We start from the raw sequence: 27,100 nt of genomic DNA, 5'->3' as shown, positions 1-27,100 counted from the left end.
GCATACCTCTGTATATTTGATAGCATAATAAATGCTATTTACAATGAAATAATGTTCTGGTACTCATATCAGCTTTAGTTCTTTTCTGGATCTATTAATCAGTGAGTGCATTAGCCAGTTGACTATTCATGACAGTCTTGGCATTAAGTTCTCAGAGGGCCATGGCCCTGAAGTCATTGAGAGGAGACAGCGGGAACCTATAGGCAAAGTAAGTAAAAGAAATACCACTTGATTATATGGACAAGAATTTGATATGACAGAATTAGTTTGAACTAAATTAAGTGAAGAATCAGGATCATAATCATTTCAGTTGCTTTCAATGATAAGTAAAAACTCGAACACCTAACAAGGATTTGTAGAGATTCTTCTTGCCTTCACATTTCTCTGCTTTGAACTGGAGTAATTCAAACTAAGTATCAGCCTTAGCAACAAAAGTACATCAAGGCTAGAAAACCTGTTACCCAGGTTTTAGATGTCCTCAAGTTTTACTCTGGACAATCACTTGATAACTTGAAAGTATGAGGAGAACTAAGTCCATGGGAAAATTGCATTGTAACAATGTGGCCAATATTTAAACATTCATTTTATGCAAATGTAATACTTATTTGGGTTATGCTGGCCTCAATAGAAACAAATTGAGAAGTGTTTTTCTCTTATTTCCTTAAAGAGTCTGTGAAATATTGATGTTATTTCTTCCTTAAATGTTTGATATTCACTAGTGAAGCTATCAGACCTGTGATTTTCTTTGTTGAAAGGTTTTGTTGTTGTTTTGTTTTTATATTGTGGTAAACTATACATAAAATTTACCATTTTAATCTTTTTCTAAGTGATACAGTTAGCTATAGTGACATTGTTGTGCAAACATCACATTCATCTTCCCCAGCTGAATGTCTGTACCCATTAACACTTAACTCTCCATTCCCCTGTCCCCACCAGTCCCAGACAACCGCCATCTACTTTCTGTTTCTGTGCATTTTTGACCTCTCTAGGAACTTCATGTAAGAGAAATGATACAACATTAGTCCTTTTTTTAAAATGGTGGACTTATTTCACTTAGCATAATGTCTTCAAGGCACATCCATGTTGTACCATGTCAAAATCCTCTCTTTTTAAAGGCTGAATAATATCCATTTTATGTATGCATCATATTTTGTTTATCAATTCATCTTCTGATGGATACTCGGGTTGTTTTTACCTTTTGTCTATGTGAATAATGGTGCTGTAAAGGTGATATGTAAATATCTTTTCAGGTTCCTGCTTTCCCTTCTTGGGGGTATACATCCAGAAGTAGAATTACTGAATCTTATGCTAGTTCCATGTTTTCATGTTTAGTATTTTGAGGAACTGCCCTTTTGTTTTCCGTAGCACCTGCCCCATTTGATATTCCCACCAGCAATGCACAGAAGTTCTCATTTCTTCACATCCTTGCCAACCCTTATTTTCTGTTTTTTTTTTAAAGTAATAGCTATTGTAATATGTTTGATGTTTGTTTTCCCTTTAGTTATAAATTTCATTTATTTAATAAATTTAGCGCGATTTAAATTTTTTGTTGTATTATTTTGATTTGTTATTGGAAAATTGTGTTTTTTAAGGCATTTGTTCCATCTAATAAATAGAATAAAATGGTTTATAATATCCTTTTATTAATTTTTTCTACATTGATAATGGTCTGTAGTGATGTCTTCTTTATTCCTGTTATTAGAAATTTGTGTTTTCTGCAACAGTGATGTTTGAGATGAGTTTTGCCAGAGGTTTATTAATTTCATTAATTTTTTCAAAGAACCACCTTTTCACTTGGATTTTCCCTGTTTTATCCATTTTCTGTTTCATTGATTGCTGCTTTTTATTACTTCCATCTTTCTACTTACTTTGCATCTAATTTACCACTTTTCTGCTTTGTTAAGATTTAAGTTAAGATCATTGATTTGAGCCCTGGCCGGTTGGCTCAGCGGTGGAGCGTCGGCCTAGCGTGCGGAGGACCCGGGTTCGATTCCCGGCCAGGGCACATAGGAGAAGCGCCCATCTGCTTCTCCACCCCTCTGCCGCACCTTCCTCTCTGTCTCTCTCTTCCCCTCCCGCAGCCAAGGCTCCATTGGAGCAAAAATGGCCAGGGCGCTGGGGAGGGCTCTGTGGCCTCTGCCTCAGGCGCTAGAGTGGCTCTGGTCGCAATATGGTGACGCCCAGGATGGGCAGAGCATCGCCCCCTGGTGGGCAGAGCATCGTCCCATGGTGGGCGTGCCGGGTGGATCCCGGTCGGGCGCATGCGGGAGTCTGTCTGACTGTCTCTCCCTGTTTCCAGCTTCAGAAAAATGCAAAAAAAAAAAAAAAAAAAAAATCATTGATTTGAGATATTTCTTCCTTTCTAATAGAAACATTTAAAAGTATAAATTTTGCTCTAAACATTGCTTTGGTTACATCCCCTAAATTTTGATATAAAATTATAATATAAAAAATAGTGCCTGACCAGGCGGTGGCGCAGTGGATAGAGCGTCGGACTGGGCTGCGGAGGACCCAGGTTTGAGACCTGGAGCTCGCCAGCTTGAGCGCGGGCTCATCTGGTTTGAGCAAAGCTCACCAGCTTGGACCCAAGGTCACTGGCTTGAGCAAGGGGTTACTCGATCTGCTGAAGGCCCACGGTCAAGGCACATATAAGAAAGCAATCAATGAACAATTAAGGGGTCGCAATGAAAAACTGATGATTGATGCTTCTTGTCTCTCTCCGTTCCTATCTGTCCCTATCTATCCCTCTCTCTGTCTCTGTATAAAAAAAAAAAAAAGATTTCATTATAACTCAGTTAACATACTTTCTAATTTACCTTAATGTTTACTAACTCATGTAAATCTTTGACCCATAGGTTAATAAGAAGTATGTTGCTTAATATTTAATACAGTATTTACAAAACTTTTTAGATATCTTATTATTTTAAATGTATATAAAAAAAGCAAAAATCAACAGTATGTTTCTTTCAGAGAAGCACTTTAAATGTAAACACAGAAACACTTTAGTTTAATTTTATTACTTATTATTTTTCAATTATAGTTGATATACATTATTATATTAGCTTCAGGTATATAACCAAGTGATTAGCCATTACTTTTACTTACTAAGTAATCATCCTGCACAAATACATTTTTTAAAAAGATATACCGTACACAAAACTGTATAGGGCATTTGGTAGGGTTATATTAGTATCAGACAAAAGTATAGGTTAAGAAAATTACTGTTACCGGAGATAAGGAAGGCTATTTATAAATGAGTCAATTCGTTGGAAATATTGCCATTTAATATTACCATGGAAGGAAAGCATACTCTGTATGATTTTAATACCTTGGACTTTATTGAGATTTGTTTTATAGCCTAAGATATATGGTCTATCTTGGTAAATGTTCCACGTTTACCTAAAGAGAATGTATTCTGCTATTACTTGATACACTGTTTTTTCTATAAATGTCATTTAAGTTGGTAATGTTTAAATTTTTATATGCTTTGTTGATAGTTTGTTTCTGAGTGTTATTCCATTTATTGCTGAGAGAGGGAAATTAAAATCTCCAAGTATTACTATGAATTTTTAAATTTCTTTTTCTAAAACATTCTGTCCATTTTGTTTTATGTATTTTAAAGCTTAGTTATTATGTACATGCACATTTAGAATTGTTATGTCTTGTTGAATTGGCTTATCATTCTTAAATGTCCCATTTTAGCTCTGTAATAAGACTTTTTTTAAAGTCTACTTTGTCTATTAATATAGCTCCACCAGTATTTTTCATGTAGTATTTGCATGAAATCTCTTTTTGAAATTTTAATCTATTTGTACCTTTATATATATTTTAAGTGCTTCTCTTTTAGACAGTATATAGTGGGTCTTGCTTTTTTTCATACAAATTAATGGTTTATGTCTTTTAATTAGAGTCCATTTACATTGAATGTAATTATTGATATGGTTAGGTTTAAACATGCCACCTTGGTACCTGGTTACTAATTGTCCCATCCGATTTTATTTCCTCTGTTCTTCCTTTCCTGCCTTCTTTCAGGTGAATTGAATATTTTTTTATCTATACTTCTTTGTGTTATTTCAAATAAAAATACTACCTACCCATACAGCTTCATTTTGCAAATAATATCTTAGTTAAACCTGTATTCAAATTAGGGTATACCAAAAGAGAGTTAAGAGAGGATATATAAAGAGCTTGGGACCCTGGCCGGTTGGCTCAGCGGTAGAGCATCGGCCTGGCATGCAGGAGTCCCGGGTTCGATTCCCGGCCAGGGCACACAGGAGAGGCGCCCATTTGCTTCTCCACCCCTCCCCCTCTCCTTCCTCTCTGTCTCTCTCTTCCCCTCCCACAGCGAGGCTCCATTGGAGCAAAGATGGCCCGGGCGCTGGGGATGGCTCTGTGGCCTCTGCCTCAGGCACTAGAATGGCTCTGGTCGCAACAGAGCGACGCCCCAGAGGGGCAAAGCATCGCCCCCTGGTGGGCATGCCGGGTGGATCCCAGTCGGGCGCATGCGGGAGTCTGTCGGACTGCCTCCCCGTTTCCAGCTTCGGAAAAATGAAAAAAAAAATAAAATTAAAAAAAAAAAAGAGCTTGGGGTACAGGCAGGAGAAAAAAAGAGAGTGAGTCACTTTGATAGTAGGAACCAGCTTTATTCACCAGCGTTCTGGCTAACCCTGCGCTTCCCTCCTTTTCCTATCACAAAATGGAACCAGGGCTTAGCAAACATTAAATTACCATGATAGTCATAACATGAAGCACATATTTCTTAATCACTGTAGTCAGTATAACTGGAGAGCTGCCTGTGTACCATCACATTCTTCTGTCACTTCCTTCTTCCACACTGTAAGGATCTTAGGAGCCACCCTGGAAAAGATGAAGTAACTTCCTTCTAATTAAATTTATGTCAGACAAGTATCATTTTTATGTAATCAGTCAATCAGTTCATGAGCAGCATGGTATTGCCCTTCAAAGCTTGCAGTTTACTTGAGAAGGTGGGTATGTAATTATATTATGTATTTATATTTATTAATAAATTTGTATATTTATATAATTTAAAAAGATAAAGCTCAGTGCAAGGCTGTGACTCTTACAGATAATAAATAAAGTATATAAAAATGTTTATGTGGTTAATTAGAAAAAACAGCTGCCTGAACAAGACAAATTGCCACATATTTCGGTCCTGACCACACTAGACTCTCTCTACAGGCTAGCAGCGTGCAAGGCACACACATCTCTGACGCTTTCCTGAAATGCCTAATCTCCAGTCTAGTTATGACTCTTTGTCTCCAGCTGTCTATAGAGGTTTTTGGTCATTTATAGTGAGAGAAACTCATATATTATTTTTCTCTCTATTCCTCTTCTACATATAGATAGATATCACAAGGTTACATGAAGGATTGAAATTTCATTTTGATTTGCTTTCCTGGGTGGAATACGTTTGCATCATTATGCACTTTTGAGCATGAATAGCCTCTCTTTCTGAGTGTAATCAGTTTCTACTTTTCAGCATACAGACAATTTTATGAGTAGTATTCCATGCAGAAAGAGAGCTCTAAAAATAATTGTGCAAGTAGGGTTTTGTTAGTCTTACGTGGCACACTGCAGGAGAAAAGAACAAAGGCACATCAGAGGGAAGGTAGTGTTAGGTGGAGCATTTAACTTACTTTGCTTCCACCAAGGAGCTTGCATTTGTGGAAAAGGAAAAACAAACAAGAGACAGATCAGCACTAGCTATTGAATGTTTCGTTTCTCATTACACTGTTAGTCACATTTGAATAGAACCATTACAGGCTTTTTGGTGTGTATAACTAAGCCTTTTTTTTTTTCATTTTCCAAAGGAAAATCTTGAATTTTATGTTCAAAAACAATGAAATATTTTTGACATTCTGTAGTTCATTTTGGAATTCACGGTCTTAAAACCCATTGACTTTCAATAAGGTGGTAAAGAGTGTACAATACATGTCATTTTTATGCCTAATAGCACCTTGGATAGTCCCTAATGCGTATTATGTACACACACCTTATAGCATCTGTTTCTACCTGACAGCTTACAGTATTAGGCTGACTGTTGTGATGAACAACTGAATGGGAGTGAAATGCCAAGCAGTATTACAATGGGTTCTTACTGGAAAAGTAAGCTCTTTTAGAGCTTCTTTTTGATACTTTTCCATAAACATTTTAAACTGACATATTTGCCAATACATAATTAAGATGACATACTATTTAAATGTTTAAATTATTCTTCCAGGAATGAGGAGGGATTTGGCTAGTCAACTGATGAGCTAGAATTAAAGCATGTGTTTTGTACAGGGGAAGCCTATTTTGCAAGTGTATTGCTGTTTTTAAAAGTATATGTATATAAAGTTATTAGAGTTAAGAATTGCTAGGATCATATCTTAATATAGTATATCTTTATTTATTTGACTAATTTTCATATTATTTAGCTCAGCATGAGACAATAGGTTAGTTATCTTATTCTGCTACTATACTTGAGTTTTGGTCTAGTGGTCGCAAAATATCTCCTAGAAATATGTTTTCCTAGAATTCCAAAACAAAAATAATAAAATCATTTAAGAAAACTTTGTATTTTCTATTATTTTTTTTAATTAAGTGAGAGCAGGAGAGGCAGAAAGACAGATTTCTGCATCCCCCCCAATCAGGGTCCAGGAGCAAGCCCCATAGGGGGCGATGCTCTGCTTATCTGGGGTGTTGCTCCGTTGCTTGGCAACTGAGCTATTTTTAGTGTCTGAGGCAGAGGCCACGAGATTCATCAGGGGCCAACTGGCTGAAATCAGTTGAGCCATGGCTGCAGGAGAGGGGGTGGAGAAGCAGCTGGTTGCTTCTCCTTTGTGCGTTCATGGGGAATTGAACCTGGGACATCCACACACCCAGCTGATACTTTACCACTGAGCCAACTGGCCAAGGCTTAAGAAAAAAAATTTTTTTTTTACAGAGAGAGAGAGTCAGAGAGAGGGACAGAGAGGGACAGACAGATAGGAAGGAAGGGAGATGAGAAGCATCAATTCTTCATTGCAGCATCTTTGTTGTTCATTGATTGCTCTCTCATATGTGCCTTGACCAGGGGGCTACAGCAGAGCAGGTGACCCCTTGATCAATCCAGTGACCTTGGGCTCATGCCAGTGACCTTAGGCTTCAAGCCAGCGACCATGGGGTCCTGTCTATTATCTCATGCTCAAGCTAGCAACCCTGCACTCAAGCCAGATGAGCTTGCTCTCAAGCTGGTCACCTCGGGGTTTCAAACCTGGGTCTTTTGAGTCCTAGTTCAATGCTCTATCCACTGTCCTGCTGCCTGGTCAGGCAAAAAAACCTTTTTAAAACACAAAATCCAGATTCTGGGCTTATATGCTTTGGCCATGTGCTAAAAATTAAATAAGCAAATACCAAACAAAGCAAAGTTGGTCAAGGCTGTGACTTATAAAGGATGCCAGCCAGGCCCTGGCTGTTTGGCTCAGTGATAGAGCATCCCTGGTGTCCAGGAGTCCTGGGTTCGATTCCCGGCCAGGGCACACAGGAGAAGCGCCCGTCTGCTTCTCCACCCCTCCCCCTCTCCTTCCTCTCTGTCTCTCTCTTCCCCTCCCGCAGCCGAGGCTCCATTGGAGCAAAGTTGAACCAGGTGCTGAGGATGGTTTCATGGCCTCTGCCTCAGGCGCTAGAATGGCTCGGGTCGCAACAGAGCGACGCCCCAGATGGACAGAGCATCGCCCCCCAGTGGGCATGCTGGGTGGATCCCGGTCGGGCGCATGCAGGAGTCTGTCTGACTGCCTCCCCGTTTCCAACTTCAGAAAAATACAAAAAAAAAAAAAAAGAATGCCAGCCAATGTTGCACACTCTAATTCTTTTCCCTTCTCTTAGCCTGAAAATATTTGAGAGAAGCTATTATGTCCATCTTTACTTAAAAGTACAGTATTTAGTTTTCGTGTTCTTTCTCAGGTTGTAAATCTTTTGGATCCGTTTTTGCCTATTAGATAAACATATATTGTTTAATCCATATTAACTAATTATTGTTTATAATTTTTTAGGTACTTATTAGGGTGAATATGATTTGGAGAAATTCTGTTTTCTGTCCAAGAATAAGAAATGTGCCACACAGATACCAAAGTGGTTATCACCCAGTGGCCCCTCTGGGATCGAGGATTTTAACTGACCCAGCCAGAGTTTTTGAACACAACATGTGGTGAGTTATCTTCTTAGGTCTGATATTGTGTGTGTGTGTGTGTATGTGTGTGTGTGTATTAAATACCACCAGTGGTATTATTTTCATTTGGTGCCAAGAAAGGAGTTTTAATGCTGATCACTTAACTTATGTGGTTGGGCTAACTGATCCTAACTTAAAAGCTGCCAATTCTAATTTCTATGCAAATAAAATTGAAAAAAATGAAACTTCCCAAGTGCTTCCTCTGCTTTGGGCTTCTTGCAGGCCCTCCCTGCTCACCCCGGATCCTGATTGGTTAGTGTGTCACTCAAGGCCATTCTACTTTTCTAAGTAGAATCTTCCTCCTGCCCCACGTGCCCTTCTTCTTTTCTACACTGCTCGCAAAAATTAGGGGATCAGGGAACATGCAGATACTCCAGTACTTTCAGCCTTTTGTATAGTGCATTTTCACCAATGAAATAACAGTTGGTTTTGCATCTCATTTGCATAATCAAACAACTTTCTTTGTCTTGTCATTTGCTTTTCTGATGTTCTTGTTTAATAAAAAAAAATCAAATGCTTTTCTTTGTTGCTTTATATTCATTTTGAAATATCCCCTAAATTTTGTGAGAAGTACTTGTCAATCAGCAAATGTGTGTTCAGTATTTGCTGCTTACTAAACACCAGAAAGAACACAGTGGTGTCATTCTAGTCCATGCTTTTAGGAAATCCACCCTCTATTTGGGAAAAAGTGTAGATATTAATGGGAAATTTTGATAACTAGCAATATAAGACAACGAACTGTAACATCCCAGCAAGTTCTTAATAAAGCATATAAGTATATAGGTATATGCCTTGTAAAAACAATTTAGTGGCCCCAGCCAGGTGGCTCAGTAAATAAAAGCATTGCAGGTTCAATCCCCACTCAGGGCACATACAAGAAGCAATCCATGAGTACCCAACTAAATAGAATACCTAAATGGAACAATGAGATGGTGCTTCTGTCTCCCCCTTCCTTCTCTCTCAAATCAATAGAAAATTTTTTTTTAAAAAGAACAATATATTATAACAATGCAAAAGCACTTCTGTTTTGGCATAGTGAGGAAGATTTCTTTCTTATTTTTGAATTTCAGCTCTATTGAAAATAAATGACTTATAAAGGAAGATTTCTTTAAGTGAAAAAGCTGAGATTAGGATTATTTTTTCTGTCTGTAGTACCTACTATAGTGTCTGACACATAAAATTTGTAGAATAATGACCTGAATAGGTAAAGCTGGAATAGTGGGAAGAAAGTCATAAGACACAGAGAAAAGGAAGTATAGGGCATTCAGCGAATAGGATAGTTTGCCAAAATAAAGGCTCTTCTAGGAGATGGGTGAACAATAAGGTTGGAATGATATAGGCCAGGTGTAGGGGTGAGAGGAAGATTGTGCATGGTCCTGAATTCAAAGCTGAGGTGCCTTATAGAGCCACTGAAGAGGGAAGACTTCACACAGTTTAAGAATATGTATTTGATGACAGTATACTGGACAGACCAGCAGGTGGAACTATGAGGAGGAAGGGGCCAGTGAGAGAAAAATCTCAAAGGAAGAATTTTTCTACTTGTTGCTTTTGTAGAATAAAGGAAAAGGAAGCATTAAATCAAGAAATATATATATTTTTTATTTTGGAAGAAAATGGTGATTTTTTAGATATTTTGAACGGGCTCTGGGAGCTGAATATTCTGGGGAAAATGTCCAGAGCACCGAGTGCTGCTGGGAAGAAGCAAAGGGGTCAGGGCTGGAGATGTGAAGTTGACTTTGGTATCTGCAGGCAAATTATAAATTGTTTTCTGACTTCCTTTGGGCACAGGGTCTCTAGAGCCGGGAAAGTGATTTGTGGGCTTTTTATATTCTTATTAACATAAAGACAGAATAAGATTTTTTAAAGGAAATATATTGACCATTTATTAATTAGTCCTATACCAGACAATTTGGTAGTCACTAGCCACATGTGCTTATTGAGCACTTGAAACCTGGTTAGTCTAAATTGAAACATTCTGTAACATTTTGAAGACTTAATACAAAAAAGATAATATCATTTATTAATTTTTATAATGAATTATATGTTAAAATGATACTATTTTAGGCATATTGAATTAAATGAAGTATATTATTAAAATTAGTTTTTCGCTTTTGTAATGTGGCTACTAGAAAATCTTAAATTACATTTGTGCCTCGCGTTATACTTTTTATGACAGTTGATGAATTAAAGCATTTTGACTACCGTCACCAATATGGACAGTTGTAGTAGACTGTGCGATCATTGCTAGGCAGTTAAACCTCTAGAGGCTCTTCTGGTCCTAGGCAAGCTCCTTGTTTACCAGTTGCTTTTTCCTTATTAGACTCTAGTGATTTAGCTGTCTGTGTTCTCTTTTTCCATCTGCTACCACGAACTCTTTCGCCCAAGATTCCTGCCTACCCATTTAAGTTCTGTTTTGTCATGGGCTGTCTGGGAAGCAAGGGTCACCTGGTTCAGTGGACTAGCTCTGGGCTGCTGCACAAGAACCCCTTGGAGAGTTATTATTTCACTAGGTCTAGAGGTATGGCCCGGAAATTTGTAATTTGAAAAGGCCCTTTTAGTAATTCTGTTGAACAACCAGGCTTAGGAATCCTTGATCTGGTGTAATGGTTTTCAAACTTTTCTTTAGCAGCAGAATTATTTTCCCCAAGTGAAGTCTTAACATAGAATTCCAATATTTAAAAGGCAAAAACAAACCTACTCTGAATGAAGTGGGCATGGAGACCTGGGAAATCAACAGCTCCACCTCCCTTTTCCTCTCCCGTTCCTCATCCCTCACTTGAGCAGCTAGGAGGACTTTCAGGGTTCCGTTGTTCAGAGTTTGAGAAACCTTGATCTAGCCTTGACAGCCATTCTTCTTCATAGCATACCCACAAGAGGTTATCCAGTGAACTCTCCAGAGGAGAGAGTTATATACTGTTGTTAAATACCGTAACAACAACGTAGGAGGAAAGTAGTTTCTTCAAACAACTCAAAACCAGAAGACTGGTTTACTGATTTACTTTTCCCTTCCTTCAAGTCCAAACTTCTATCCAAAAGTTCTCACTTCCTTCCTTATTTTGTCTTTATATTTAAGAGTAATGTTTCCACTTTTGCTGGATTTTTATTTTAAAAAAATTTTCACTAAATGTACTGGGGTGACATTGATTAATAAAATTATACAGGTTTCAGGTGCACAATTCTACAACACATCATCTGTACATTGCATTGTTTCTGTCAGTTTTCTGTCGGAGGTGTTAATCAGAATTGCCTACAGTTTTATGTTTCTCTTTAGCCTTTAGTTTAGTTAATAAGGACTATTTATTCTAGATATGGCCCCCTTTCTAAAAAATAGATACTCTTTTTTATTCAATTTTTAATATCCTGAGAAAGATTTGCCCTCCGAATTCTGGATATTTGTATTATTAGTATTTACATCTACCTGTAGGCTTTTATTTTTAAATAATTTGGTGAAGTGAATTTCACATAATATAAAACTAATTATTTTAAAGTGAACAATTGGTGGCATTAATTACATTCACAGTTTTGTGCAACCAGCACCTCTATCTACTTGCAAAATATTTCCATCACTCCAAAGTAAAATCCTTCACTCATTAAGCCGTTCATCCTCACCCTGCAATCCTCAGCCCTGGCCACCACCAATCTGTGTTCAGTCTCTATGGATTTATCGCTTCTGCATATTTCATATACATGAAATCATATGATATGTGACCTTTGGCTTCTTTCACTTAGCATAATGTCTTGGAGGGTTATCAACATTATTGCATGTTATCAGTGCTTTATTCCTTTTTATGAATAAATAATATTCTGTTGTATGTATATATTACAATTGGTTTACCCCTTTACTGGTAGAAATTTGGGGTCTATTTTCACCTTTTGACTCTTGTGACTAGAGCTGCTGTGAACATGTGTGTACACATACTTGTTTTAGTTGTTTTCAACTCTTTGAGGTATATGCCTAGGATTGGAGTTGCAGGGTTGTATAGTAATTCTAAGTTTAAGTTTTTGAGGACCCATCAAACTGTTTTCCATAATGACTGAACCATTCTATATTCTTTTGATAGTCTTTTAATTATACTTAGTACATTTATCAATTTGGGAGGACACTGACATACAACTCTGTTCAAAATACTTTTGAGAAATGGCCCAGAGATTTGTCTATATTAAGCAGCTTACATATAGAAGTTACTTGGAAAAATCACTCCTCATTCCATGCTTTTTAAAGTGTAAGTGTATAAAAACTTCTCAGGGGAACCCTGAAATTTATAAGGAAGCAATAAGCTCTTGTATTATCGGATGACTAAATCAGCTAGGCCAGTGGCTTTCAAACTTTTTGGCATGATCTACAGTAAGGAGTATAGCTTATATCATGGATCAGTATATGTACAGATAACATCTGCACATACACAAAACAGGAACAAAAGTTTCCTGTCCCATTTTAGCATGTGAGACATGCACAGTTTTCATTCATTCTATTCTACTCTGCTTCTGTTTCTTTCTTTTTTTAATTGTTGGTTAGACTAACTAAATTGATTTCATGACTAAGAGTTGTGATCTTTAGTTTAAAAAATACTGAGCTAATCCATTCTCTGTAGAACCTATATCGGGGTCCCCAAACTTTTTACACAGGGGGCCAGTTCACTGTCCCTCAGACCGTTGGAGGGCCAGACTATAAAAAAAAACTATGAACAAATCCGTATGCATACTGCACATATCTTATTTTAAAGTAAAAAAACAAAACGGGAACAAATACAATATTTAAAATAAAGAACAAGTAAATTTAAATCAACAAACTGACCAGTAATTCAATGGGAACTATGGGCCTGCTTTTGGCTAATGAGATGGTCAATGTCTGGTTCCATATTTGTCACTGCTAGCTGTAACAAGTGATATGATGCGCTTCAGGAGCCGTGATGCGTGCGTCCCGCGTCACCAGAAGTAGTACTGTATGTAAGTGATGCCGCGCTTTGGGGCGCTGCCACATACAGTACTCCAGGAGCAGAGGATGCGGATGTATCCTATGCTCCTCTCATTGACCACCAATGAAAGAGATGCCCCTTCCGGAAGTGCGGCGGGAGCGGATAAATGGCCTCAGGAGGCCGCATGCGGCCTGCAGGCTGTAGTTTGGGGATCTCTGACCTATATGTTGTGAAATGACTTTCTAGTATATAAGCCATTTAAATAACATACTGTTTCAATAGTATTGTTAACTATAATCACCATGCTGTACATTACATCCCCAGTATAGTTTGTTCATTTTTATTGCCAATAAAAGACTCATAATCAGTATATATACAAAAGCTCTCCAAGTTGAATAATGAACCCAATGAAAATGGGAAAAATATTTGAATAGACAGTTCACCAAGAAGATACAAAGATAGTAAATAAGCACATGGAAAGGTGCTGAACATTAGTCATTATGGAAGATAAATTACAGTTACAGTGAAATACTACTATATACCCATTAGAATAGCTAAAATTCAAAATACTGACAATACCAAGTGTTGGTGAGGGTGTATAGGAGCTAGTGGGAATATAAAATGGGAAAACTGCTTTGGAGAACAGCTTGGCAGTTTTAAAAAGAATTAAACATATATCTAACATATGATTCAGCCATTCCATTTTTAGATATTTACCTAAGAGGAAACGTATGTTCATACAAATACTTATACATGATTGTTCATAGTGGCTTTATTTGTAATAGCCAAATTTGGAAACAACCCAAATGTCCATCAAGAAAATGGATAAACACACGTTATTATATCTATAATGGAATACTACTCAGTAATAAACAAGAAAACTATTTACACACATCACAGCATATGGATGAACTTCAAAATAATTACGCTGAGTAAAGAAGTTAGAAATAAAGAGTTATACAGTGTTCTTAGTGTACTGTACTAGAGAATGCAAATTAATCTACAGGGGTCCTTGGGTTACAACAATATCGACATGACGTTTCGAGTTTATGACACTCACTCCCATAAAAACTTAAAAAAACTGAGATGTGAGGGTTTCGACTTACACTGTTAGCGTTGTACTTACGGACTACGTGGGCGAACTAGTTTGGTTGCACGTGGTGGAAGAATACACAGTAACATGGCATGTTTGTGTTTTATGTTCTAGATTATGATTTTACAACTATGGTAGGATAGGTAAGTGACTTAAGCTAGGTTGTGTTTCAACTTATACCAAAATTTGGGTTACATCACTGTCATAGGAATAGAACTGTGTCATAACCCAAGGACCCTCAGTATAGAGAAAGACAGTTCTGGCCCTGACCAGTTAGCTCAGTGGATAGAGTGTTGGACAGTGTGCGGATGTCTCAGGTTTGATCCCCAGTCGGCACACATGAGAAGTGGCAATCTGCTTTACTTCCCCTCCCTCTCTCCCTTCCTTTTCCCCTTCCTCTTGCTCTCCCCATCTCCCTTCTTTCTTTCTTTTCCTCTTGCGACCAGTGGCTCAATTGGTTCGAGCATAGGCTATGGCACTGAGGATAGCTGGGTTGGCCTGAGCATCGGCCTCAGGCACTAAGGATAGCTCAGCTGATTGGAGCATCAGCCCCAGACAGGGGTCGCCAGGTGGATCCCAGTTGGGGTGCATGCCAGAGTCTGTTTCTCTATCAACTCTCCTCTCACTTCAAAAAGAAAAAAAAAGAGAAAGACAGACCCATGGGACAGGGGGTGATAAGGAGTGTGAGGGAAGAATTCTAAAATGGCACAGAGAAATGTTGAGGATGATGGATATGTTTATTATCTTGATTGTGGTAATGGTTTCATGAGTATCTGCATATATCAGAACTTACCCAATTGTGCATTTTAATATGTGGAATTTACTGTATGTCAATTACAGCTCAATAAAGCCATTAAAAATGGGGTTACATCTACACATTAGAAAATAATATAGCAGTTAAAATGAGATCTACATACTATAGCTATGATATCATTAAACAAAAAGAGCAAGTTACAGAAAAGTATCTCTATTATAGCCTCATCTTTATAAAGGAATTCTTATCTATATACTACATGTATATTGACATATTTTTATTTATATAGAAAAGTCTAGAAAGGTCCACACCATACTGATGACAGTGTTTATCTCAAGGGTGGGCAGGGGGATGAAAGGTAGAGATGTAACTTTATATTTTATATATGCTTATATTAATATAACTATATATTTTATATATTTTATAGTATTGTTTGAATTTTAATTTTTTATAAAGAAGAATGCCCTCATGCAACCATTTCATCTTATTTTCTCCCTGATAAATTCCTTATTCTTTTTTTTTTTTTTTTGTATTTTTCTGAAGCTGGAAACACGGAGAGACAGACAGACTCCCGCATGCGCCTGACCGGGATCCACCCGGCACGCCCACCAGGGGCGTCGCTCTGCCCACCAGGGGCGACGCTCTGCCCACCAGAGGGCGATGCTCTGCCCATCCTGGGCGTCGCCATGTTGCGACCAGAGCCACTGTAGCGCCTGAGGCAGAGGCCACAGAGCCATTCCCAGCGCCCGGGCCATCTTTGCTCCAATGGAGCCTTGGCTGCGGGAGGGGAAGAGAGAGACAGAGAGGAAGGCGCGGCGGAGGGGTGGAGAAGCAAATGGGCGCTTCTCCTGTGTGCCCTGGCCGGGAATCGAACCTGGGTCCTCCGCACGCTAGGCCGATGCTCTACCGCTGAGCCAACCGGCCAGGGCCAAATTCCTTATTCTTTAATAAGCAATTACATCTCCTCATCTTCTCAACAGTTTTGAATTCTACCAAATCTTCTCCATGTCTGTATCTCCAATTCACAGCCCAGTACCTAATAGATATAAGTTCTCAACACATGTTTTATGAAGGAAGTGGGTAATGTTTCTTCTAGCAGCTGTGACTTATATTCCATTCTATGTGGAAGTGGGAAGACATTCTTTCTGTTTTTGTCTTTCATAAATCACTCAATACTTAGTAGGAAACTTATTTACTGATAAAAATAATCAACTGAAATATTTATTATAGCCAAAAAGGGAAGTGGGCAGGAGTCAAAAGTATAAATTAGGCCCTGGCCCGGTGGGTCAGTGGATAAAGTGTTGTCTGGGCACATTGAGGTCCCTGGTTGGATCCCTGGTCAGGGCACATACAAGAAGCAATCAATGAGTTCACAAGTAAATAGAACAACTAAGTGGAATAATGAGTTGATGCTTCTTTTCCTCTCCCTTGCCCCCTTCCTCTCTCCCTTAATCAATGGGGAAAATAATTTTTAAGTATAAATTAGTGTCAACTGTAGAAAAGATTTAATTGAAGTTAGTTTAATTAGAGACATGAGTCTCTCTCTCTCTCTCTCTCTCTCTTAAGTGAGAGAGGAGGGAAGATAGAAAGACAGACTCCTGCATGTGTCCTGATTGGGATCCATCCAGCAGCACCCCACCTCCATCCCCCATCTGGAGCCAGTGCTTGAATCAGCTGAGTTATTCTCAGCACCAGAGTCTGACGCTCAGTCCAAATGAGTGCCCAGGACCAACGCTCACACCAGTCAAGCCAATGGCAGCGAGAGAGAAAGAGAGAGAGAGAAGGAGGAGAGGGAAGAGAAGAGAAGAAGATGGCCACTTCCCATGTGTGCCCTGACCTGGGATCAAACCCACTTGCCAGACCAACATTCTATCCACTGAGCCAACCAGACAGAGCCATTAGTCTCATAACAGTGGGTATACATTCAGAGAAATGCATCATTAGGCAATTTCATTGTGTGAATATCAGAGTGCACTTACACAAATCTAGATGGTATAGCCTACTGCATACCTGGGCTATATGGTATAGCTTATTGCTTCTAGACTACACACTTGCACAGCATGTTACTATGATGAATACTGTAGGCAGTGGTAACACAATGGTAAGGATTTGTGTATTTAAACATACTGAAATAACATGAGATTAAATCAAGCAGAAGAGAAAATGATGAACTGAGGTAAAGATGGGATTGCTACCAACGTAACAGCATATTGGGGGTTTTTGGGTTATTTTTAATTTTTAGAGAGGGAGACAGAGAAACATCGACTTTTTGTTCCACTTATTTATGTCATCATTGATTCTTTTTTTATTAAGTGAGAGATAAGGAGGCAGAGAAACAAACTCCCACATGCGCCACCACCAGGATCCACTTGGCAATCTTCTAGGTGAGGGGTGCTCTGCCCGTCTGGGGCTGCTCCTTTATTGCTCAGCAGAGGTATTTTAATGCCTGAGGCTAAGCCATAGAGCCATCCTCAGTGCCCAGGGCCAACTTGCTCAAACCATTTGCACCATGGCTGTGGGAGGAAAGAGAGAGATAAGAAAAAGAAAAAGTGGGAGGAGAGGGGTGGAGAAGCAGATGGTTGCTTCTCCTGTATGCCCTGACCAGGAATTGAACCTGGGACTTCCACACGCTGGGCCAACGCTCTACTGCTGAGCCAACCAGCCAGGGCTCATTGGTTGATTCTTGTATGTTCCTTAACCGGGGATCAAATCTGCATCTTTGGCATGTCAGGTCAACACTAAAGCCAACTTAGCTACCTGGCCAGGGCAGCATACTGTTTTATAGCAAACTATTTTTAATAAATAGAAAAATTACGCTATGAAATAATGTTTAAAAATATAGTAAATATAAGGTCTACCAGAAAGTTCTGTTCGTTTCTATCACAACAAGTTTGGACACGTAAGCACATGTTTATTTGGCGCATGTGTGCCTCTATTTTTATCACTTAATGTATACATACTGACGTAGCAAATTAACTAAAACAAAGTTTAGAAAAGAGGCTGGCGATGTTCAATAGGAAGAACATCATACTGCATCATGATAATGCCAGGCCACATGCTGCTTTGGGGACTCGTCAAAAAATTGCAGAACTAGGCTGGAAAATTCTGTTGCATCCACAATATTCCCCGGACTTAGCACCCTCCAACTATCACTTGTTTTTGTCCTTACAAAATTTTTGAAGGGCAAAAAATTCAAAAATGAAGAAGATATCAAACAAGCACTGGTTCAATTTTTCACATCAAAAGAGAAAACATTTTTCAAAAATGGGATATACAAATTGCCCTCATGTTGGCAAGAAATCATTAATAATAATGGCAATTATATTATTTAATAAAGTTTATTGATGGCAAGAAAAATTTGTATTTTGTTTTATTCCAAAAACGGACAGAACTTTCCGGTAGACCTTATACATAAACCAGTAACATAGCTGTTAATTATCAGCTATTATGTATTTACTATACGTAATTGTATGTGCTATACTATTACACAGCTGTCATCGCAGAACATTTGTTTACACTAGCATCACTGCACATGAGTGATGGAATGCATTCTGATATTGTAACAGCTATGATGTCACTAAGCAATAAGAATTTTTCAGCTCCTTTATAATCTTATGGGGCCACCATTGGATATGTTATCTGTTATTGACCTAAATGTCCTTATGTGGTACATGACTGTATTAGCTGATATACCTGTAACAACTATATTTCATTCATTCTGAGACTCACATTTTTTAACCGATTAACATATATAAAATCGTGATACTCCTTACAATTGATGGCATCTTACAATTATAATTGCAAATGTTTGTTTTTTTTATGGAAAATAATGGTATCTTAGATTTGATCAAATAAGATAATTATACCTTCAGAGTATTTAATCTTTTTTTTTTTTTTTTTCAAAGAAGCTGTCAGGTCACAGGAAGAGAGGCTCACCCATGGGGTGACTTGGGGGTATTATCAGGTGTAGGGGAACAAGCACCTTGGTTGGCCCAAGTCTGTGGGATTTTTCAGATTGCTGATTGCAGTGCTAAAACCCTGACATGTTACTACTGGCACATATGAGAGAGAAGGTTTCCAGGATGGTCTCAAGGCATACTGAGACCATTAGAGTGGCACCATTAAAGAGAATCTCTTTACCTCCCAGCTTTCATTCTTCAATCCCCTGCCTTGTGAGCTCTGGGCTGAGGATGTCATCCCCTATCTGACCTTTCATACCTAGCAGAGAGCCTCTGTCTTTTTTTCTTGGTGAGTCTGGTTAAAGGTTCATCGATCTTGTTTACCTTTTCAAAGAATCAGCTCCTGGTTTCATTGATCCTCTGTATTGTTTCTTTAGCCTCTATGTCATTTATTTCCGCTCTGATCTTTATTATTGCCTTCCTTCTACTACCTCTGGGCTTTACTTGCTGTTCTTTTTCTAGTTCTTTTAGATGCAGGGTCAAGTTGTTTATTTGAGCTTTTTCTAGCTTCTTAAGGTATGCCTGTAATGCTATGAACTTCCCTCTCAGGACTGCTTTTGCTGTGTCTCATAAATTTTGAGTTGATGTATGCTCATTATCATTTGTTTCTAGGAATATTTTTAATTTCTTCTTTGATCTCATTGTTAACCCATTTGTTATTTAATAACATGCTATTTAGTTTCCAAATGTTTGAGTATTTTTCAGTTTTTCTGTTGTGGTTGATTTCTAGTTTCAGAGAAAATGCTTGATAAGATTTCAATCTTCTTGAATTTGTTGAGACCGCTTTTGTGTCCTAACATGTGGTCTATCCTAGAGAATGTACCATGAGCGCTTGAAAAGAATGTATATTCTGCTGCTTTAGGGTGAAAGGTTCTGAGCGCTTGAAAAGAATGTATATTCTGCTGCTTTAGGGTGAAAGATATCTATTAAATCTAGTTGATCTAGTGTGTCCTTTAAGTCTGCTGTTTCTTTGTTTATTTTCTTTCTTGAGGATCTATCTAGTGATGTTAGTGGGGTATTGAAATCCCCTACTATTATATTGATAGTATTGCTGTTGATCTCACCCTTTATATCCATCAAAGTCTACTTCATATATTTAGGTGCTCCTATATTAGGTGTGTAGATATTTATAATGGTTATATCTTTCTGTTGGATTGCTCCCTTTATCATTATGTAGTGACCTTCTTTATCTCTTACTACAGCCTTTGTTTTAAAGTCCATTTTGTCTGATATAAGTATTGCTACCCCAGCTTTATTTTCATTTCCATTTGCATGAAATATTTTTTTCCATTCTTTTACCTTCAGTCTGTGTGCATCTTTTGATTTAAGGTGTGTCTCTTGTAGACAGCATATGTATGGGTCCTGTTTTCTTATCCATGCAGCTACCCTATGTCTTTTGATTGGATCATTTAATCCATTTACATTTAAGGTTATTATTGATATGTAGTTGTTTATTGCCATTTTATTCTTTAAAGCTGTATTCCTCTTTTGCTATATTCTTTTTCTCCTTTGATCTGTTTACAACAGACCTTTTAGCATTTCTTGCAGCATTGGTTTGGTTGTAATGAATTCCTTGAGGTTTTTTTTTGGTCTGGGAATCTTTTTATTTCTCCTTCAATTTTAAACGATAGCCTTGCTGGATAAAGTAGTCTTGGTTGTAGGCTCTTGTTCTGCATTATTTTGAATATTTCTTGCCATTCCCTTCTGGCCTCAAGTGTTTCTGTTTTGAAGTCGGAAGTCATCCTTATGGGGGGCTCCTTTGTAGGTGATAGCCTTTTTTTCTCTAGCAGCTTTTAATATTTTCTCTTTATCACTTAGCTTTGGTATTTTAATTATGATGTGTCTTGGTATAGATTTCTTTGGGTTTCTCTTTAATGGAGTTCTCTGTGCTTCTTGAACTTGTGAGACATTTTCCTGAATTAATTTAGGGAAGTTTTCAGCTATAATATGTTTGAACAAAGTCTCTATCCCTTGTTCTTTCTCTTCTTTTTCAGGAACCCCTATGATGCAGATGTTATTTCTCTTCATGTCGTCACAGAGCTCTCTTAGAGTTTCCTCAGACTTTTTGAGTCTCTTTTCTTTTTTCTGCTCTACTTCCATGCCTTCATTTATCATGTCTTCTAACTCACTGATTCGATCCTCAGCTTCATCCATCCTGCTTTTAATTCCTTCCATTGTGGTCTTTATTTCTGATATTGTATTTGTCGTTTCTGACTCTTTTTTTTTATTATTTCAGTGTCTTTTTTTATATTTGCTATGTCTTTATTTAGGTGTTCGTAATGACCATCTATTGTTGTTCTAAGATCTTTGAGCATCCTAACAATTGTTATTTTAAACTCTGCATCCAGTAATTTGGTTATATCTGACTCACTCAGTTCCTTTTCTGGGGATTTCTCTTGATTCATTTGTGTTGCATTTCTCTGCTTTCCCATTTTGTCTGTGTATAAGAAGGTTTTGGCCTCTGGAGTCCAATGGGTGTGGCCTCTGTGCTCCCTAGGTGTGGTCTGTCTGCAGGCCCGCCACCTCCTCTGCCTTTGCTGCCTAGGGTGTTCCAGGTACCAGCCTGCTGGGGCTGTCGCTGGGGTTTCCGCCTGTCCTCCATGGGAGGGGCTCTGATCACGTGCCTGGGTCTACAAGCCTGGGTGGCCTTGGCCTTTGCCTGCCCTCACGGGTGGGGTCATGCACTGTGTGGCTGGAAGCCTCCCCACTGCAGGCAGCGGTGAGCACCTTTGCTGAACTGCGGGGCTCCGCCTGTTTCCGGGCTTTCACCCACCCTTGCGGGAGGATTCCACCTGGGTGGACTGCAAGCCTTGGCTCTGCGGGCCTGGCCATGTGGGGTGCGCACCCTCCCCCCTCCTCAGTGGCGGGACTCTGCCTGTTCTGGGCTTTCGCTCTACCCCCGCGGGAGGAGCCTGCTTGTGTGTCTGGCAGCAAGCCTTGGTTCTGCTAGCCAGGCCCAGAGTATTTAATCTTACTTATATAGTTTTGAGAGCTATCACTCTTATTTTGCTAAATACAAAAACAGACAGAATTTTAATGATTTTTTAAAAATTTATTATTTTGAGAGAGAGAGGGAAACATTGACTTGTCCCACCTATCTATGCATCATTGGTTGATGCCTGTATGTGCCCTGAATGTGGATGGAACCTGCAGCCTTGGCATATTGAGACAACACTCTAACCAGCTGCGCTACCAGCAGGACCTAAATGATTTTCTACTGCCATACATCAAGGCTAACATTTGAATATTTGTTGTATTGTTAGAAAAGTATGAAAACCTTTTGTTAAATGGGAAACAGAAAGTTGATCAAGGAGGAAGTACATGTGAACATACGGAAAATATACAATGGCAAAGGAAATACAAATTAAACAATACAGTACCTTTTGAGGCGGAGGGGTGGGGGAGAGACATTTAAGATAACATCAAATCCTGGTAGCAGTATGAATTAAACAGTGTTTGGTTATCAGGTGGGTTTTTTGTTTGTTTTGTCTCATCTGTTTTTTTCTGTACTGGATTTTTAGCTATACATTTTTTGGTATTATATTTTAGATGTTATTCTAGAGGACTGATTTAAAACATTTTGGTCTCAGGACCCCTTTATACTCTTAAATCACCGAGGACCCCAAAGACCTTTTATTTATATGGATTACATCTATTGATAAATTCCATATTAGAAATTAAAACTTAAACATTAAAAGCATTTATTAATTCATGTTAAAACAACAATAGGCCCTGTCCAGTTGACTCAGTGGTAGAGCGTTGGCCCAGTGTGTGGATGTCCTGGGTTCAATTTCCATTCAGAGCACCCAGAAAAGCACCCATCTGCCCCCACCCCCACCCCTTGCATCTCTCTCTTTCTTCACCTCCTCTCCTACAACCATGTCTCTAATGGAGTGAGTTGGCCCCAGGTGCTGAGGATGGCTCCATGGCCTCTGCCTTAGGTGCTAAAAAAATGGCTCCAGTTACAACAGACCAGCGGCCCCAGATGAGCAGAGCATTGCCCCCTAGTGGGCTTGCAAAGTACATGTGGGAGTCTGTCTCTGTCTCCCCTCCTCTCATTAAAAATAAAATAAAATAAATAAAATAAAAAACCTATTACATGTTCACATAAATTACATATTTTAATTAAAATATCTATTTGTTTGCAAAAATGTAGTGCAAAGAGGGGCATTGTTTTAAATGTTTGCAAGTCTCTTTAATGTCTGGCTTAATGCAAAAGCTGGATTCTCATAACTGCTTCTTTATTCAAGCTGTTGTGATTTGCTGTTTAGGTTGAATTATATGAAGAAAATTTGGCCTCACACAGATACGTACCTGTAAAGGCACAGAGTTTTTTAAAAAACCTTTTAAGATTATTATATGTAATTTTCTTGATGTTACACTGTCAATATTCCATATTCGGTGGTAGAATTTAGCCAATTTGCACTGGTTTGGCAGAACCAATACCTAATTTTTTGTTGAGTTCGGCAAACCAGTTGTTAAAATGTCACTTGTAGCCTGGCTTGTGGTGGCGCAGTGGATAAAGCGTCAACCTGGAAAACTGAGGTCTTCAGTTCAAGACCCTGGGCTTGCCTGGTCAAGGCACATATGGGAGTTGATGCTTCCTGCTCCTTCCCCCTTCTGTCTCTCTCTCTCTCTCTTCTCTAAAATGAATAAATAAAATATTTAAAAAAATTATAAAAAAAATCACTTGTAATCAGAGTTCTCTCTAAGGTGGGCGCCTGGGCAGCTGCCCAATGTGGAAATCACATATTTACATCCTTTACTCTTTTTTTAACGTTTATCTGTGCAACAGTGTATTCTAAGTACCCACAGTAATGTTTATTCTGTCCATAGGTGAAAAAAATTGCAAGTGAGGATGCCAATCAAGAAGCAATATGGAAATATCTTAAATAACAGTTCTATTGTTTTTTGTCAGGTGTTATTTAATATTTTTCATTAATATTTTAAAACTCTTATGACATAATCTAGTTTTGTGTACCTCTTTTATTGTTCTTATTTAAATATTAAGTGCATGAAATAATAAACTACCTTTTGGTATATCTTTTTTTATACTTAAAACGGTCATTAGGGCAGAGAACCGGTTGTTAGATTATTAGAATCCCACCACTGTCCATATTGTAACTAAGAAACTACCACTAAATCTATTATGGTAGTTTTTTAGTTTCACTATGATTGAAAAACCATATAAAAACAACAACATAGTAATGAACTTTTGGTACTCTGCTATATTGTAATCCATTGGCACACCATGCACTTTGAGTGGATCTTTACCTATGTATCATTTTATAACATCAAGCATGAATAATTTGGAAAGGTTTGGTTCTATGTTTGATGTCACTCTTCCAAATGCCACTAATTTGATTATACAATATTTAAAAATCACATTTGTAGATATCACTACTGTACTCACCATGAAAAGTCTCTAAGTATTGGAAAGCTATCTAAATTATGGCTGTGGACATAACTTCTCCAAAATTCTAATTTTTGCTTGAAAGCACAAAATTTATCTTTGGCAACTAATCATGTCATTTGTTTCTCTTATTTTTTTTATTTTACTTTTTTAAGTGATAGATTTGTTTCACTTACTTCTAAGATTGCCAAATACCCACATCTGAATAACTATAGTTTGTCTATAGTTGTTCTTTCAAGTAAAAATAGAAATCCATGGGAGGAAAAAAAGAAGACAGTTTAGTTCACAATGCAAACATTTATACAAGTGCATTTCTACAAGTCAGTCATCATACTTCAGTACGTATACAGTGGAAGTGCTTTATGTGTACTTCCCATGTTGTTATGTAGCAAATTAACATATGTGTACCCAAGGCTCAGTATTTTATAAAATAATTTTTACTGCTTCTTCAAGCACATTCTTTAATGAATTGAATTTTTATAAACAAAAATTGGGTCTGAGCTGCGGTGGTACAGTGGATGAAGTGTCGACCTGGAATGTTGAGGTCACCCATTCAAAACCCCGGGCTTGCCCTGTCAAGGCACAAACTAGAAGCAGCTATTATGAGTTAATGTTTTCTGTTTCCCGCCTGCCCCCTGTTTTCTCTCTCTCTCCTCTCTCTAAAAATAAATAAATAAATAATTTAAAAAGTAAACAAACAAAAAGAATTGTTTTATTCTTTATTGCCTACTGGATGGTGGTATAGAATACAATGGCCACTAGTGAGTGCTTCCACCTTTTTTCATACTAAGGCAGTTGCAGTTTTACCCACTATTGTTTTCATACCAGATGTCAACACAATGAAAAAGGCAAATAACGGTATTATTATGAAAACAGTTTTGACTTAGTGGACCACCTGAAAGAGTGGACCACACTTTGAGAACCACAGTTCTAGGGATTACAGTATGCTTCCTCAACTTAAGCGGTGTACTAAGAATTAATATTGTACCACATAATATAAAATGTAAGAACCTTAAATAATATGATTCTGCTTATCCATCCAATTATAGTGTTGCCACATAGTTTACTTCTGTATATGTTATAAGCTCTATAATTCCTTGTTATTCTTGCTATATAGAGTTACGGTGTTTTTGTTAGAAATTAAGAAAGAATTAAAAAATGATTGGTTTTTTAATTACCTACATATTTGTATATCATGTCTGGTATCATTTCCACCCTGTAGATCTGAGTGTCTGTTGTGCCGTTTTCCTTAGCCTATGGACTTTCCTTAACATTTCTTGTAGTGGGGATTCTATGGTAACAAATTCTCTCAAATTTGTTTATCTGAAAATATCTTTATTTTAAATTTTTGAAATAGTTTCATTACATATAGATTTGAGGGTAACAGATTGTTTTTTTCAGCACTTTAAAACTGTCATTTCTTTGTGTTCTGGTCTCCATTGTTTCTCATGAGAAGTCAGCTGTTCTTTGCATTGCTTTTTTCCTGCAAATTATAGCTCCTTTTAAGATTTCTCTTACTTTTGGTCTTCAGTAGTTTTCTGTCTGTTTATCTTGCTTAGGGTTTGCTGTGATTCCTGTATTTACTGGTTGTCTTTTTTTTTTTTTTTTAAATCAAATTTGGATAAATTTTGGCCAGTGTTTCTTCAGTTTTGGTTTGTTTTTTTAATTAATGACCTCTTCGATTTCTGGGTCTTCAATTTGTATGTTTCTTAGACCAATCTGTATTATCCCATAGGTTACCAAGGCTCGTACTTTTTTTTTTTTTTTTTTTTTTAGTGAGAGAGAGAGAGAGTGAGTAAGGGTGAGGGAGAGAGAGAGACAGACAGGAAGAGAAACATCAACTCAGAGTTGCATCACTTTAGTTGTTCATTGATTGCTTCTCATATGTCCCCTGATCGGGAAGCTCCAGCTGAGTTAGTGACCCCTCGCTCAAGCCAGCGACCATAGGATTGTGTTGATGATCCCACTTGAGCGACCTCATGATCAAGCTGATGAGTCCACACAACCTGGTGACCTCAGGGTTTCAAACCTGGGACTTCATTGTCCAAGCAACACCACCAGTTAGGCAAGACTCATATGTTTTTTTCTTTTTTTTCCTCTCTGTTTTTCAGTTTGAATAATTTATATAGCTTTAAGTTTTTAAGTTTCCTGACCTTTTCTGAGGTGTCCATTAGCTGTTAAGCCTACACAATTCATTTTTAATTTCATATAGTATATAAGTGTTAGTTCTAGAATTTTCTCTTAATAGCTTCCATTTCTTCATGGAGATATCCCCATGTATTCATTCATTCTGTCCATCTCTTTCTTTAAATCTTTGAACATATTTTGAAAAGCTGTTTTAAAATCCTTATATACAAATTTCAACATTTGGATTTTTGCAAAGTCTGTATTTTACTGCCTTTCCCCTCGATTAGGGATCACATTTTACTGCCTCTTCACATGCTTATAGTTTTGATTGTACAGTGTGTATTATAGATGATCTTGTATGAATATGGATTATGTTTCTTTCTTTAAAGTTGAGGTGGCGCTGGCCAGTGGCTCAGTGGATAGGACATCGGCCTGGCATATGGACGTCCAGGGTTTGATTCCCGGTCAGGGTGCATAGGAGAAGCAATCATCTCCTTTTCCCCTGCTCCCTCTTCTTTTTCTGTCTCTTCCCCTCTCATAGCCAGTGGCTCTGTTGGTTCAAATGTGGCCCCAGGTGCTTAGGATAACTCCCTTGGAGTGCATCAGCCTCAGGTGCTAAAAATAGTTTA

At 38.0% G+C, this 27,100-nt stretch overlaps 1 protein-coding gene across 1 annotated transcript in view; it reads left to right on the top strand.

Moving 5' to 3' along the window:
* Positions 1-27,100, top strand: part of METTL8 (methyltransferase 8, tRNA N3-cytidine) — a 91,899-nt gene that overhangs the window by 33,029 nt on the left and 31,770 nt on the right. The window contains exon 3 of the mRNA XM_066346599.1: positions 8,034-8,188. Coding sequence (XP_066202696.1) covers positions 8,034-8,188 — 155 coding nt within the window. The remainder of the gene's footprint in view (positions 1-8,033; positions 8,189-27,100) is intronic.

Source organism: Saccopteryx leptura, chromosome 7 (assembly GCF_036850995.1).
Source record: "Saccopteryx leptura isolate mSacLep1 chromosome 7, mSacLep1_pri_phased_curated, whole genome shotgun sequence".
Lineage (NCBI taxonomy): Eukaryota > Metazoa > Chordata > Mammalia > Chiroptera > Emballonuridae > Saccopteryx > Saccopteryx leptura.
This window is presented reverse-complemented; position numbering and strand designations above follow the sequence as displayed.